Source organism: Sphaeramia orbicularis, chromosome 15, assembly GCF_902148855.1.
Source record: "Sphaeramia orbicularis chromosome 15, fSphaOr1.1, whole genome shotgun sequence".
Taxonomy (NCBI): domain Eukaryota; kingdom Metazoa; phylum Chordata; class Actinopteri; order Kurtiformes; family Apogonidae; genus Sphaeramia; species Sphaeramia orbicularis.
In genome coordinates this window covers 33,202,445-33,217,464 of record NC_043971.1, presented here as the reverse complement: position 1 = coordinate 33,217,464, position 15,020 = coordinate 33,202,445, and the positions used below count along the sequence as shown (strand labels likewise).

General features: G+C 36.6%; 1 protein-coding gene across 3 annotated transcripts in view; it reads left to right on the top strand.

The window, feature by feature from the left end:
* Positions 1-1,526: 1,526 nt before the first annotated feature.
* col17a1b (collagen, type XVII, alpha 1b) overlaps positions 1,527-15,020 on the top strand; it is a 35,625-nt gene continuing 22,131 nt past the window's right edge. For 2 of the 3 annotated variants that reach the window (XM_030156467.1, XM_030156466.1), the window contains exons 1-13: positions 1,527-1,899; positions 3,182-3,250; positions 5,604-5,654; positions 5,804-5,911; positions 7,666-7,929; positions 8,068-8,124; positions 8,215-8,250; positions 8,379-8,429; positions 10,300-10,446; positions 11,823-12,449; positions 13,751-13,834; positions 13,936-13,998; positions 14,480-14,632. In XM_030156467.1, coding sequence (XP_030012327.1) covers positions 3,193-3,250; positions 5,604-5,654; positions 5,804-5,911; positions 7,666-7,929; positions 8,068-8,124; positions 8,215-8,250; positions 8,379-8,429; positions 10,300-10,446; positions 11,823-12,449; positions 13,751-13,834; positions 13,936-13,998; positions 14,480-14,632 — 1,699 coding nt within the window. In that variant the 5' untranslated portion in view covers positions 1,527-1,899; positions 3,182-3,192. The remainder of the gene's footprint in view (positions 1,900-3,181; positions 3,251-5,603; positions 5,655-5,803; positions 5,912-7,665; positions 7,930-8,067; positions 8,125-8,214; positions 8,251-8,378; positions 8,430-10,299; positions 10,447-11,822; positions 12,450-13,750; positions 13,835-13,935; positions 13,999-14,479; positions 14,633-15,020) is intronic. The other variant, XM_030156468.1, reaches the window with a different exon arrangement.

Below are 15,020 nucleotides of genomic sequence, written 5' to 3'. Positions count from 1 at the left end.
TTTTCAATCAAAAGTTCTTAACCTATAATTTATATTATTTTACTGGTCCGGCACACTTTATATCACATTAGGCTGTATGTGGCCCCTGAACTAAAATGAGTTTGACACCCCTGCTCTAAGAAGAAGACACTCGATTTATGTTCAATTGAAAATATATATTGCTGAAAAAAATCAGTGTTTTGATATTATAACCTTTGAGTTTAATTTAAGCTTTCATGAACATCTAAAATAAATACAGGAAAATACATGATTTACAGTGAAACATGCATGTGATATATCATTTAAGAAAGGTTAGAGAGAAAAATTCATTTGGGAACTGCCACAAAACTAGCACTAGGTCCTTATGGGTTAAGATGATCAGTAGTGTCAAATGGAAACTATCATTATTCCTCATCCCACTGGGAAACAGCGAAACTGATATTTTAAGTGCTCAAAAGCTGCACAAACATGTTGGACAGTTTCTTAAATAAAGATCACAGACCTGGAAGTTAGTTAAAGTTACACTGTCAAGTATAATAAGACATACTGCTGCTTTAACCCTTTCATGCATGAATTACAAGAACCTTAATCAAGATTTTTTTTTTCCTGAGTGTTTTTATTCCTCTTTAGGCATAAAAAATGGAATTGCATGGAATTCATGGAATTGCAAAAACGTACACTCAACTCGACACCATGTGTCGAATATTTGAAGCTTTTTTTTTTTTTTTTTTTTTTTTTTTTAACTGATATTCAGACTTGCACGTACTTGAACATAGATTCTGTTCATTTAAATGTTATTTTCTTTTTGTCTTAATTTGCTTTGTTTTATTTTATTTTGTTTCTTTGTGTGTTCGAAATAAATAAATAAATAAATAAATAAATAAATAAATAAGATAAAATAAATATATTGTGTGGAAAACTATGAAATAAAAACTTTTTTAAAGTTGCTAATCTGATGTTTTCTCACATTTTTTTAATACTCTAATACTAGTCATACTCACTTTATGGAGATACTATGCAAAATAAAACCTTTTTGTTTAAAAAATCTGTTAGTTACAGTCTAATAACAATAACAAGCAACTGATGTACACTCAAACATGTTACTGCAGATCAGGTTTATCAAGAAAAGCAAAGTTACAATAATGGTATGAATTGCAGTATGTGAGATGATGCATAAGCGTCCACAAAATCCATGAATATACAAGTGAACATCTGTGAATATGTCCACTGTAGTGACCACTGTGCATGAAAGGGTTAAAAAAAAAAAATCAACTGTATATGAAGTGTATAGTGTTTGCTTATGTAATAATAGTGGCTGGAAGCATGAAAATGTTCTGTTCTGCATCCAATGTGTTCACCAGATGTGAAGCAGCTGCAGAATGTGTTGCATACAATAGATCAGCAGATCCTGAAATGGCCTGACATGGTGGGTAAGCTTCACTCCTGCACACACACACACAAAAAAAAAAAAAAAAGGAAAGAAAAAAAAAGAAAAAAGACACCTCCCCAAACACTCCCTTCCACTCACTAAAACTTTGCCAGTGGTGACTAAAGCAGCAGGGGGAGTTCATCACTTTCTTTCTTTCTTTCCAGGGCTGAGTTTGACTATCCTATCTGTCTGCTCTGGAGTGCGATTGACAAGTAAATTGGTTCCCTGCGGCTCCGTTTTCTTCTCCTTCCACTTCTTTGGCTTTCGTGCGCTCTGCTACACCTGCCTGCCAAAGCTCCAGCCGCTGATGGGCGCGGCTGGGACCGGTGCCCAAATCTGTGTTTTGACTTGTCTGGGAAAGTTGGGCGAAAAGGCACAAAAAGGACGGACGACTTCCAAAACATCCCCAGGACGGTGCGTCAACAACATAGAGACACTTCATCCGCATCTGGACTGAACGGGATTTCATTGATTGTTCAACTTGGCGCAAGGTATGGATGTAAACAACTGGACTCAAATGGAGAAAAAGTTGTTAAAAGCTGGATGTTGCGGATGTTTTGTTTTTTGTTTTTTTTCTCCACCTGGCTTTTGATGCATCACTGTCTGTTCCGCACTAATAAATGCACTTTGGGAGTTTTGGTGATGGGCTGTCAAAACACCGCAAACTCTTTTATTACGCAGGGGCTCGCTTTCCTTGGATGAATTTGCGCAAAGTTTATTATAATGTTCCTATAAATTTAACAATATGCGCTTACCACAAATATGCTTTTAGTCTCTCTAGGGGATGTCGAGGGATCATTTTTCTTCCGGTGCCACCTAAAAATCTGTCTGTCACAGTGATAGCAGTGTAGTTTTACATGTTGGGTACTTTTGCTGAGCTATTTACATCCACCTAAATATACTTGAATGGTCCGGAGCAGCAGCATCAGTTACAGGCTATAATAGTTTTATAAACCTAGTTATCCACGAACAGAAGTGATGCAAAGTTGGACCTTGAAAGCTTCATGTATAAAAAGCTGATTTATAGATTTTTTTTCTTGGCTGGAAGCAGTTTAATGATGATTGTCGCAACTAAAATGCGCAAAGACGCACAGCAGTCCGGGGAGTTTTTGGAAAGAGGCCATGTATTCTTTTGTTATTCTTTAAAGATTGGCTGAGATTATTGCGTGCATTAGATGGACCACATAATTTATAATGTCTTTTGGTTGGAAAGGGTGTGGTGGGAGGAACTAAGCAGTGATCCACCAACCTCTTTTGTTCCTTTGTTGGTATACTTTTCAAAGAGATAAAGAAGTGAATCCAGGTCTGTTGAAATCTATAGGTATGTTATTTATTATAGCCTTAATCCTTTCACATGTGCCTGGAAAGATACTGAAAAGTTGACTTTAGAGGTGGATTTCATGTTTTCTTCTTCAACCTTGGATGTGCTGTGGTGACTTTCCCTGGAGTCAAGATCGTTAGAGCAAAGATTGACAGGACAAAAATAAATCTGGTCATGTAATAACCAGGCAGCATGACTTTACAGAACAGTTTTATTAACTAGGGTATGAGTTATTTCTCTGTTTTCAGTGTCATGTGTCTGAAATTAGTGCAGTCAATTTAGTCTTTTATCCAAATTTGGTGTTTTTCCTGGAATAACTTGTGACTTTTCTGCCTTTTTTATATCAAATCTTTCTTGATGTGCTGTTTAAAATTGAGGGAGTAAATGGATTCATAAGATAATCAGGCTCAGTTTGCATGATCATGGTCAATATTTTATCATCATCTCACCAGATTAAAATGGGATGGAGGATTTAACAAGACAGATGGACTTGTCGGCATCAGGCATGTCTGAAGAAAGGGGTGAGATTTCTGAATTTATTCTAAATGTTTGAAACTAAAACTACAGAAAGCTGACTTACTAAAAACTAATCATGTTGACTTGGAAGTATTTAGTTAGGATTAGTTTTATTTGTGGAGGTTTGAAGATACCCACCATTGTGACCTCCCAGAAAATGGATTTGAGGAGCTCTGAAGAAACATATTTTTCCATAAACATTGTCTCACAAACAAATTCCAACTTAATTACATACATTATCGTGGTAAGTGATGCAAAAATCACCTTCTCTGGAAGCTTAGTGACAGATTTTTAGTCCATTTTTGTATTTTCTCGGGTGTTACTTTTGTCTCTTTTCTTTTTTGTGGGGCTTACTGTCACCTTCACTGGTCTTGGTTTCCATTTCTGTTCTCATCTGACTAACACTTGGACTTGGCTGGGATTAAAATGACTATAAAAAGTATATTAAGATGCGGATCCAGCGTGGGATGGGAGAGTCATAATCAAATCTAAAATGACAGCTCAGTTTGACTTCAATAGCTTTGACGCTGGGAAGGATGAAGAGGTCAAAGAAGAACATCTGATTATATGTTTGACACAAAACATATAATCAGTCACTCTGTCCTCTTTTGGTGTCACTCCTAAGCACAAAGTTCACTTTATTCGTGTTGTACTTTCCAAAAACAGTTTGCTTAGAAATGAGGACATAAAACAAAGAAAAACAGACATCATAGTGTGGTTTTACACAGATCACCCGAAAGCTAAAGAAAACGGATATAAACTATTGAGAGATTCCATATTTATTCAGCAAAAAAGACACACAAAGTTATAGTTTTCAGGCTTCAACTTGAAACAGCCTTGTCCTTAAAAGGCATGAAGAGACTTAGGAAAAGGAGGAGGAAGACAGTAGCATGAAATTGACATGGAATTTGTATTATCTACAAATGAATCTAATAAGTGAAGAAGCTCCAGCTGAAGAGCTACATGCCTCCTAGTGGAAGAAAAGGGTTAAAATTAACGGATCAAACCATGTTCAAGTCCAAGCTATATTTTAGTCACTTAACATCTATAAATATGCATAAAAAAAAATCACTTTTCTACATGTAATATGCACCAAAATCTCTCAACAGCCTTATTTAAATGACATTTTAATTTGGAAAAACAAAGAAAAGTTATTTAAATAGTGATTGACTTTTAATCCAGCACCTGTAAAAGCATTTTGTAAAAGCAAACAGGTCATTACTTTTCTACTTGGAAAACGTATTTTTTCTCTTTCTATGCTATATTTCAACAACTTAATATCTATAAATATGCATAAAAGCTTCTGTTGTTTACATTAAATATGAGACCTTCAAAAAAGGGCTTGATTTGTACAGTTTTACCAAAGGAAATGCTGTTGAAATGCTGTTTTTTTCCAATCTCCGCAGAGTAAACTTATTGATTTTTAAGAGTCAGAATCAGACTAACAAAATAAAGTAAATAAAAAAATTATAATCCAGCACCTGTAAAAGTATTTTGCATGAGTGAAACATCACTTTCCTACATGATAAACATTTTTTACACTTTGCAGGTAAGATCAGAAGGCATGTTTACAAGACAATCTCCCATGAATTAGATAAAATCTTATATGATAGTGTTCCTTGGATTGATTCTGACTCTTTCAAATTAATAAATGAACTCTGATAAGATTGGAAAAAACAGCATTTCAACACAACAATGCTATTTCTTTTATAAAACTGTACAAATCAAGTAATGCTTCACATTTCTTAAAAAGGTCTCATATTTCATGTAGACGACTGAAACTTTTATGTATATTATAGATATTAAGTTGCTGAAATATAACTTAGAAAGTTAGCAAAGGAATGGTTGGCTTACACAAAATACCTTTTGCAGGAGCTGAATGAAAAGTCAAATAAAAAAATCTACACTATTTCAGCAGCTTTTCTTGTTTTTTTTCCAAATTAAATGTCCCTTCAGGCAGACTTTTGGGAGTTCTTGGTCCAGTGTGCTGACCTTTTTTTCTGATTCCTGCATGTGTTCACTTCACTGATGCATTTGACAACAGCACTAACTCCCTTTACCCCCTCCTTGTTGTGAAAGCCCCCCACATTGTGACAGTGTGACGCGATCGCTCAAACACCCAGTAAACGCCAGCTTTAATTCGACTCTGAAATCATCACTATGCCAGCCGCTCCACGCCGGCTCAGTGACGGAAAACAACGCAGCAGTCATCACCTGCCAACCTCAATAAACATTAATGACCCTCAATAACATACCGCTCATAGTATAGATGACCCTTTTCATATTAAAACAATTATAGGAGGGTATACGTTACGCTCCATAGAGATTAACCATCTTCTTCTGTTTCTATGTGGCCAGTTGTGTCTGAAACTATCACTTCCACAACTCGAGTGACTTCTCTACCACCAAGTGAGTCTCTGTTTCTTCCCATCACACTTTCTTTAATTATCAGCAGTAAACCCAGGCATAATACAATAATTATAGCCGAGCGGTCGTGAAGGAAGTCCCCGATGAGTAACAACGTCTCCTTGTTTTGCTCTGTGTCTTCTCGTTGCTAGAGGGAACCAGTGGATCAAATCACAGGAATATGTCCAGTAGTGCTGGAGGGCTGGGCTTGGAGAAGAATGTCTTAACGCAGAACAGCAGTGGAACGTATTTCTCTTCATGTGAGAGCAAATTTCCACTTGTGGACCAAAATTTTGGGGAAGCTGAGGGTTTGAGGTCTGGAGAGTAGCTCTGAGACTCTTGAGACGTTGGGTTAGAGAAAACAAATGCCCAGGTTTAGGTGTAATATCACATATTTTAAAGACGTAAAAGTCAAATCCTATTGTTCTACGTGATGACAGTTTTAACCCAGACGTGTGTTTTTTCTTCTTAAATTCTCAAAACAGATTTGGTACATTAGTCTTAAGACATTTAAAGGTCATTACTCCTCATTGTTACGTATTTTTAGTGTGAATCATTTCAGACAATTTCAATATGAAGACTGATTTTAACCTAAGAATGAAAGAATTACACAGAAATCACACACAATGAACATAACAAAAGAAAATGGATCATAGTTGTTGCTTATTTTTCATTTTTTTCAAATTATTGTTTGTTTTAATATGAAAATTAGACTGATTTAATAGTCTTTCCAATATATTAACCCTTAAAGACCTACAGCTTTATTATAGTGACTTCCAAATGTTTTTTCCTCTACATTTAATCTTTCATAAGTGATTTATCCCTATTCATTATAAGATTATCTTCTGTATTTTGCATTTTTCAGTAAAAATCAGGTATTTATACTTATATAGTTTACTTACCATGTAGATGTCCATACAAAATTGAAGTTTATTATATCAAAACAAAAAAAAAAAACTTTAACTGTAAAACCAAACTATATGGGATTTATTGAAAATGATGGTGTTTCCACCTGCATTACATAGTTTCTTAACATCCAAAAGACACATCTGATGGTCCTGAGAAGCTGATAAACTACATTTTACCTGAATTATTTACATGTATTGGTGGGATTAGAGCAGGGGTGTCAAACTCATTTCAGTTCAGAGGCCACATTCAGCTAAATTTGATCTGATTTGATCAGTAAAATTATAATATAATAATACATAAATAATGTCAACTCCAAACTTTTCTCTATGTTTTAGAGTGAAAAAAGTAAAATTACATTATGAAAAGGTTTGCATCTACAAAATATCCTTTCAAACAATGTGAATAATATGAACAAACTGAAAAAAAAATGTAATTTTAACAATATTCTGCCTCAGTTTATCATTTATACATGTACATTATAACTTATAAATCACAGTGGATCTACAGATACACAAAACATTTAGTAACAGGTGGAATATTATTAAAATTGCACTTACTTCTCTTAAACCATTTCAGGTTGTTCATATTTGTTCAGGTTATTCAGATAATTTTGTGAAATTATACTTTGTTTTAGTGTAAATACATGAAAACATTTACACTTACAAAGAGAAAAATTTGGAGTTGTGAGTATTTGTAGGTTACTATGATCCACCTGAGACTGAATTGGTCTGAATGTGGAACCTAAACAAAAATGATTGTTAACATCTTAGTGTCATTTTTGCATTTCACAAATTCATCCCAAGGGCCGGACTGGACCCTTTGGCGGGCCGGATTTGGCCCCCCGGCCGCATGTTTGACCCCTGTGGATTAGAGGCTCAAAAGTTATTAAACGGTTTAGATGAGTCAAGGCTTTTGGTTACTGGTGGATGTTTAGGTCTTTAAGGGTTTATATGATGTCTTTTCAGGCACTGAGCCAAAAGAAATTCCCTTGTTTTTTACTTTAGGTATATTTCAGAGTGTGTACTTTTTAACTTGAGGTAAACAAGCTGAATCTATGTATTTACCTGTGCTTCTACCTGACTATGTCCTCTGACTGTCCGTGCAGCCTCTGTAGGTGTGAGTAGCTACAACTCCTCCTCAGGGGTTTACCTCAGTGGAGACTCCTCAGGAGGAGGTGATGGAGGAGGAGGCTTCATGGACGGTGAAGGCTACGGGAGCGGGGGGAGCTACCTCGTGAGCTCTGTGACCAAGGTGAGGTCCAGCTCGGCGGGGGGTGGCAGGAGGACACAGACTGCTGGCTCATCAGGAGGCCTGTCGCCAGGTTTCCGGGAGAGGAAAACCATAACCAGCCGCTCAGGAGGTTATGACGGTGAGCTGATAAGACGAGCACTGAAGAGTTGGCATGAGTGTGTGCGTCTGAGGAAACACACAAATCTGAAAGTGAAGGAAACTGAAGGGCACAAAGGTGCTGTTTATATTTCTGCTTACCCTTTGTGTTTCCTTCTAGGAAGTTCCAGTGCCAATTCCTCCCCTGAATTTACACGCAAAGATTATGGAAACTATTGTGAGTGAGACTGGCAGCCATATGGTTTAGTATGGTGGATGATTGCTCCAACTTTTCCTCATCTTTATGTGTGTGTTTGTCTGTTTTCAGGCTCCAGCAGCACAAGAGGGAGGAGTGAAAGCAGAGGTATTTAATAGTTGTTTTCCCTTTTCTATTCATTGTTTCTGCACCATCTGACTCTGCATTGCCCAAGCTTAACTTTCATTAATTCAGAATTCTTTTGTCTATTGTGTGTGTGTGTGCATTTCTTTCAGAGAGTGAGATCAGAGCCAGATTGCAGAGCACTTCTCCCTCTGCCACCAGATGTAAGACCACTTGAGACGCATGGATCACGTCGCTTATGGTTATGCAATTCCTTGTAAAGCAACAAAAGCATCTTTATTTGAGTGTGTTCATTCAAAGAAGGGGTTGGACAGTGGAGGAGTGTTCACAGAACCCGCACATGGATCACTTTAGAGCAGTATTTTTGAGTTATGCCGCTGTCAGAAGAAGTACTTTGGTGTTCAGTAAATCACTCATAGAACATTCTTTCTCCTCTGCTTCTCATGTGCATGTTTGGAGCCGTAAAATTTCAATTAGTAACACATGTGCACACTGTCGATTTACATCTGAGATAGGAGGAAAAGGGTGAGGTTGAAACTAGAGGAGTATCGCCGGATTGTTTCCATTGTGTTCCTGTGAGGAGGAGAAAAAAAGGGCAGAACAGCAAATCTGTGTTGGCAACAATGGCACACATGAGTCACTGTTTGCAGCGCCACCTCAGAGCAGGGTCAGACTTTTGCAGATGTTTGTTGCTCCCCCTGCTGATCAGAGTCCATAACTGACACCATTTTAACAGAGATCTTTAGGTACAGTTTATTTATACACATTATACCTGTCTGATTAATATACTTCAATATATGACATAATAAACTGAACAAAAAAAGCAACCAGACGGGGGAATACCTGATGTAAATAAGTCATTTTATCTCTATATTTATAGTGTTGACATCTGAAGAGCATGGAAAGGAAACAAAAATAGAAGGGTCAGGGTCAGGTTTAATACCAGACTCAGTCTCTTGCCGCCACACATATGTTGCATCCCGTCATTAACCCTTCCTCAGTTATCTAAGCACTCAGACTTTCAGGACACAATTTATACACTCATGGCTAAAAGTTTGGGGAATGACAAAAAATCTGTTCTTAAATGTAATGTGATTGATTTGGGATTAATACTTGTAATTGCTCTTCAGTGTACCTAAGACACCAAAAACTTAAGCAACAAATTTATCAGAAACAAAACTCCCAAAACTTTTAGCTGTGAATGTATTTTAACCATATTAAGCCAAAATCTTGCACATAAATATTAAGTCACTAGAAGACGCATGGGTCTTCAACTGATGTATTCCACTGAATTGAAAGCCATGAATTTTGACTGCATAGGAGAGTTTTATCCTTATAAGTACCTAATATTTGAAAGGTTATAATGTGATTGTATGTAAAGCAAGCATAATTAATCAAATCAAAAAGTCAGTTTTGCAGCTCTTCACATGCACTTCAAGAGGAGAGCATTTTTTTTAATGACATTTAGCTTTTGTTTTATGAAAGTTAGATAATTATACTGTGATGTATGTTATCTGGAAGACCTCATGTAATGTACAGCTGTGGAAAAAAAATTATTAGACCATCAAAAATCATCAAAAACAATGGTTATGCAATCAAGTACTAACTCCTGTGTGTATGATGTGACTAAAACAAAAAGAAAAGAAAACATGGAATACCTAAAAGCACTGTTTTTGTCAGTACAATGCCATAGTGACTGATGTAAGAACTGAAGTGACTTTGGTTATTATCAAGAAAACATGGAAAATGGATAGATATCAGCTCTGAAATGAAACTCTTTTGAGCTATTTTTGTTGTTGTCAATATATTTGTCCAAACAAATGTACCTTTAGTTGTACCAGGCATTAAAATGAACAAGAAATTGAAGAAAACAAGGGTGGTTTAATAATTTTTTCCACGACTGTATATGATACCAAGAAGGAAGTAGAAACATAAACTAATTAAGTGATGCGAGTAAAATGCAAACCCTTAAAAATGATGCAAACTTAAATAATACAGTGAAACTAAAGCTAATGTGCAGCCTGTTTGTATAAAGCATTGTTTAAAGCTGACAGAGCGCTTATGTTGTTGCAGGGACGGAGCTGGATGATGTCAAAAAGCTTCTGAAAGGCCGCTCCAGCAGTGTCAGCCCCACTCGCTCCTCCAGCGCCTCCATCACCCTGCCGGTCCCCAAAAAGGCCAGCGTGGAAACCAAGACAGTCTCAGTGGCCACTCAGTCCGGTATTTATTACCTCATACGTGTGTGCACGTGCCGCTGACACTTTTTCACGCTCCCTCCGTCTCTCACTCCAAACATGGTTTAATTTAGCTCTGGTTGGTTCCACTCATGATTTATCAACATCTCTGAATCACCAGCCAAGCATTTGTTCGTTGAGAGATAAATTCCTGGCACTTATTCAAAGACGCACAAGTCTGTTTAGAAAATACTTACCCCAGGTTCAGAGGCATATACAGGAGCAAAAGCTCAATATAGTGTTGCAAAGGGACAAGTTAAATGACTATAAATTAAATGAAATCAGGGTTAAAAACAATACAATAAACAATTAAAATAAAATTGAGGCTATACTTTACCTCAAATTAAGTCAGAGTAAAAACATTGATCTTTAATTTCCTATTATAAATATCTGTAGAGCTTATCACTACATATACACTTAGAAACAGAAGGGGAATCACTGTTTTTTCACTGACACACAAGAAAAGCAGAGAAAGGCACTAAAATTTCTGATAGGAAGGAGTAAGGTTATGTAGAATTTCAATTCAATTCAATTCAGTTCAATTCAGAGGAAATAATGTTAATATAAAAAGCACACTTTTTAAAGTCTTTATTTAACCATGATGAAAAATGACTAATTGAGATTAAAAATCCCTTTTGCAAGAATGTCCTGACCAAGACAGCAGCCATAGAACGTTACAGGACAGAAATCTCACCCATACATCCACACTAAAATGTACATTAAAAACTACTAAACTCAGTACTAAAAAAACATGCATATGATCATTTCGAAAGGTACTAAAAAGTGTAATCAGCAGTGTTCCTCAAAAGTATCTCAAAGCAATCAGTCAGAAAAACATTTACATCCACATACATTACCACTTTGCCAGTTATTCACATACACACATACACAGTACATTTGTTTGATAATAAAACATATTGATGTTACTGTTAGAAATCAAGCATGTTACTGTGTCACATCCAGCCAACATCAGTCAAAACATGAGAAATGTGTCAACACTTGTATATATTGTGCAACACGATGGAAACTTTAAGTTGCACTTCTTCCCACCCCTTTTCGGGCATGTAAATAAAACTGTTGTGCTATTTTTCTTTCTAAGATTGTTTTTTTGTTGTATTATTTGTGTTTTAATTGTTCGCATATATGTTAAATTTCATTGCATGTTCAGAATAAATCACTAAATCACTAAATCAAACTTGATAGGATGGTCAGCAAACTGTTTAAAGACTTTTTTTTTCAGAGATTGCCAGAGATTTATGTTGAAAAACACTCACCTCTTTAATTTTAATATACATAAAACCTAACCAGAGATGAGTTCAACCCTTCTGATGTTTTTTTTTTCTTGTCTTCTCTTCCATACAGTTTCAAGTTTTGACACTGGTCTGAGATCAGACCAGTTCATCGACACAACTGGCCTTTATGATAACACTATAGGTTCAGGGCAGTTTAGTACAGGGCGCTCTGATCTCAGTCTGAAATCAGGGCAGTATGATACTGGTTTAAAGACGAGCCAGTATGATGTCAGTGTGAAGTCAGGCCAGTATGATACTGGTTTAAAGACGAGCCAGTATGATGTCAGTGTGAAGTCAGGGCAGTATGATTCTGGTGTTAAAACAGGGACGTATAGCGGGAGTCTGGCATCAGGCCAGTTTGATACTGGTTTTATATCAAGCCAGTATGGTACCAGTGTGAAGTCGGGACAGTATGATACTGGTATAAAGTCGGGACAGTATGACATCACTCTGAAATCGGACCATTTTGACTCTGGTGTAAAGACTAGCCAGTATGACACCAGTGTGCGGTCTGCCCAGTACGACACCTCCACGCTGGACGCCATCCTTCCATCCTTCCCCTGGTCCACCTCCACCTTGCCCACCGCCTCCACCACGATGACGGCCGGTGGCACCAGCACATACTCCTACCAGGTCAGCACCAACAATATGGGAGGGTCCTCGCCGCTGAGCCCCGCCTCACCCTCCTCCCTGTCAGGTAAAACAAAACATCCTTCCAACATCACAGTCACCATTTATGCAGAGAAGTGAGAGGACATTGAGTGTATTGATGAAGTTATCAGTAGGTTTGATGATAAAACAATCCAAATGTTCAGTGTGTAATCTTTAGTGGCATTCAGTGTTCATATCACACATAAATAATCCTCACTTCTTCAGTAAAAACATGAAAAAATGTGACGTCCTTTGTTGTAACCAATGTTTTGTCCACTCTGAGCTGCTTAGATAAGATAATCTTAAACCTAGTTTGCAAAAAAACATACAACGTGACAATAATCAACTGGATGAAACCATAGATAAAACAGAGAAAAGAAGACAATGCCTGTTTGGAACATTAGGCAACAACTAAAGTAAGAAGGTGAAGCCTATGAGAAGAAAATTAAAGTGTAATACCAACAAAGGCCACCAGATGGTGCTCCAAAAGGTGTTACACTCAGACTTAGTTTAACTTCCCTAAAAACACTATGTCACTGGGTTTTTTGTTTTTTGTTTTTTTTTCATTTGTCATTCTGGTCTGATCTGTATTTTTAGGAACCTCTAATAAATGACCTGCTGGTTCATCTTTTAATTATTATTCTACTAATAAGATTTTAGGATGAAGAGCAGACCAGAACCTTCTTGCTGTGAAGCGACAGTGCTAACAAAAAAAAAATCCAATATAATATTAACCATTATGGCTGGCATCACCCATTCTAATATCTTCAGTTACATCAGTGTTACTCTCCCTAAATCTTACACACTGAACTTTAATAAATAGCATTAGTCGGTTATGAAGTAAAAACAATATTTGGATAGATTCTGGTTATATACTGTACATATAATCGTCCTGAGACCCAGCAATGCATTTGTGTCCTCTGCAGGGGACAAAAGTTTCACAACATTACTTACAAAAAAATATCAAAAATGCTGTCCACTGCAGAGGACATTCCCTTAAAAAAAAAAAAATCATGTATTATTGCATCATGTTTCTAATCACGGCAATTATTTAGTGTAAAAAGCCAAAATCATTACTTTGCTGTGTCTCTGAGATTCTTTTTGTTTTGCTTCAATGAAAGAAATAGTAAATTATCTCCAGTAAAAAATAGTGTGATGAATGTTTTATAGTAATATTAGTCTTGGACAAGTCATTTCAAGAGAACAGTTGAGTTTCCAGACTGAAATTATTGAATTATTCCGAAGTAAATAATCAGTTCGCTCATTATCTTTTATAATTATCATATCATCATAGTTAGTATTAGTTAGTTTTAGTCCTGGTTTTAAATGCTGCATCTCTCTTTTCAGTTTACGGCTTTCAGAATAATCTGGCGCCCACGTCTGGCAGTGTGCTCACCACCAGTGGAGCCAACGTTAGCGCCAACCTGGGAGGTGCGGTCCTGAGTTTTCGGACACATCTTAACCGTAGTTGTAGTCCTAACCTGTGTGTCTGTCTTTACATGTGTGTATTGTACATGTGTTTGTCCATACAGGCTATGGGGTTCAGAAAAACGTGTCAAACAGCGGCGGTGTTATCAGCACTGGAGTTTCTACAAGTAAGTGAATCCTTCAGTCACTAACAGAAAGAAATGTAATTTTAACCCTTTCATGCATAGTGGTCACTACAGTGGACAGCTATTCTCCAGCTGTTCTCTTGTATATTCATGGGTTTAGTTGTTTTAGTTCCATATCAACCAACACAGTGGAGACTTATGCATCATCTCATAAACTGCAATTCATACCATTACTGTAACTTTGCTGTTCTTGATTGGTTCTTGAGTGGAAATCAATTGTTAATTGTTATTTTTTGTGTATTATCTCCATGAAGTGAGTAATAACTAGTATTAGAATATATTAAAATGTGAGAAAACATCAGATTAGCTGCATTAAACATGGTTTCATTTCACTGTTGTCATATCACTTGATGATGTTGGGTTTTAAATACATTTCTTCGAAACCAAATATATGGTTTTTCTTTCTCTGTTGCTTCTATGGAATTAAATATGAAACCTCACTTGTATTTTTCCATTTTTTCAGCCACTAGATCTCAAACAGATGATGCATATAAGAAGGATAAGTTCCTGATCATGGAAAAGGAGAATGTTTCAGCCAAGAGAGATGCAGAAATGTTCATTTTGGCCAAAGACAGCGGAAAGCAGTTCACCAGCGGAAGCGTCGGAATAGGAGGAGGTCAGTGAGATAACACCCTCATCTGGGGATTAAATTATGTAAAAAAAAACAAAAAACACTCCTGATCTACTTGTAAACAATTCCTCTGTGATTAAATCATATCAGTCATCTCTGCTAGTGTTCATTTAAAGTATGTGTCATGGATTTCAGAATTAAATTACTTGGGCGTCTGCAGTCTTCACAACAGTCTGGCATTATATCTGTGTGTCTTTTTTGGAGACATGCTGGAATGTTTTGAGCACATGAAGACTTTTTAAATTTCACAGAGGAAAGATTTTTGCAGAAAAAATGTTAAATAGAATTGAATATAAACCATTTTTTTGCTCCGTAAATCAGCTTATGTGTTTTGTTTTATCCATATAACACACTGTCTGAGCAATTTCAGACT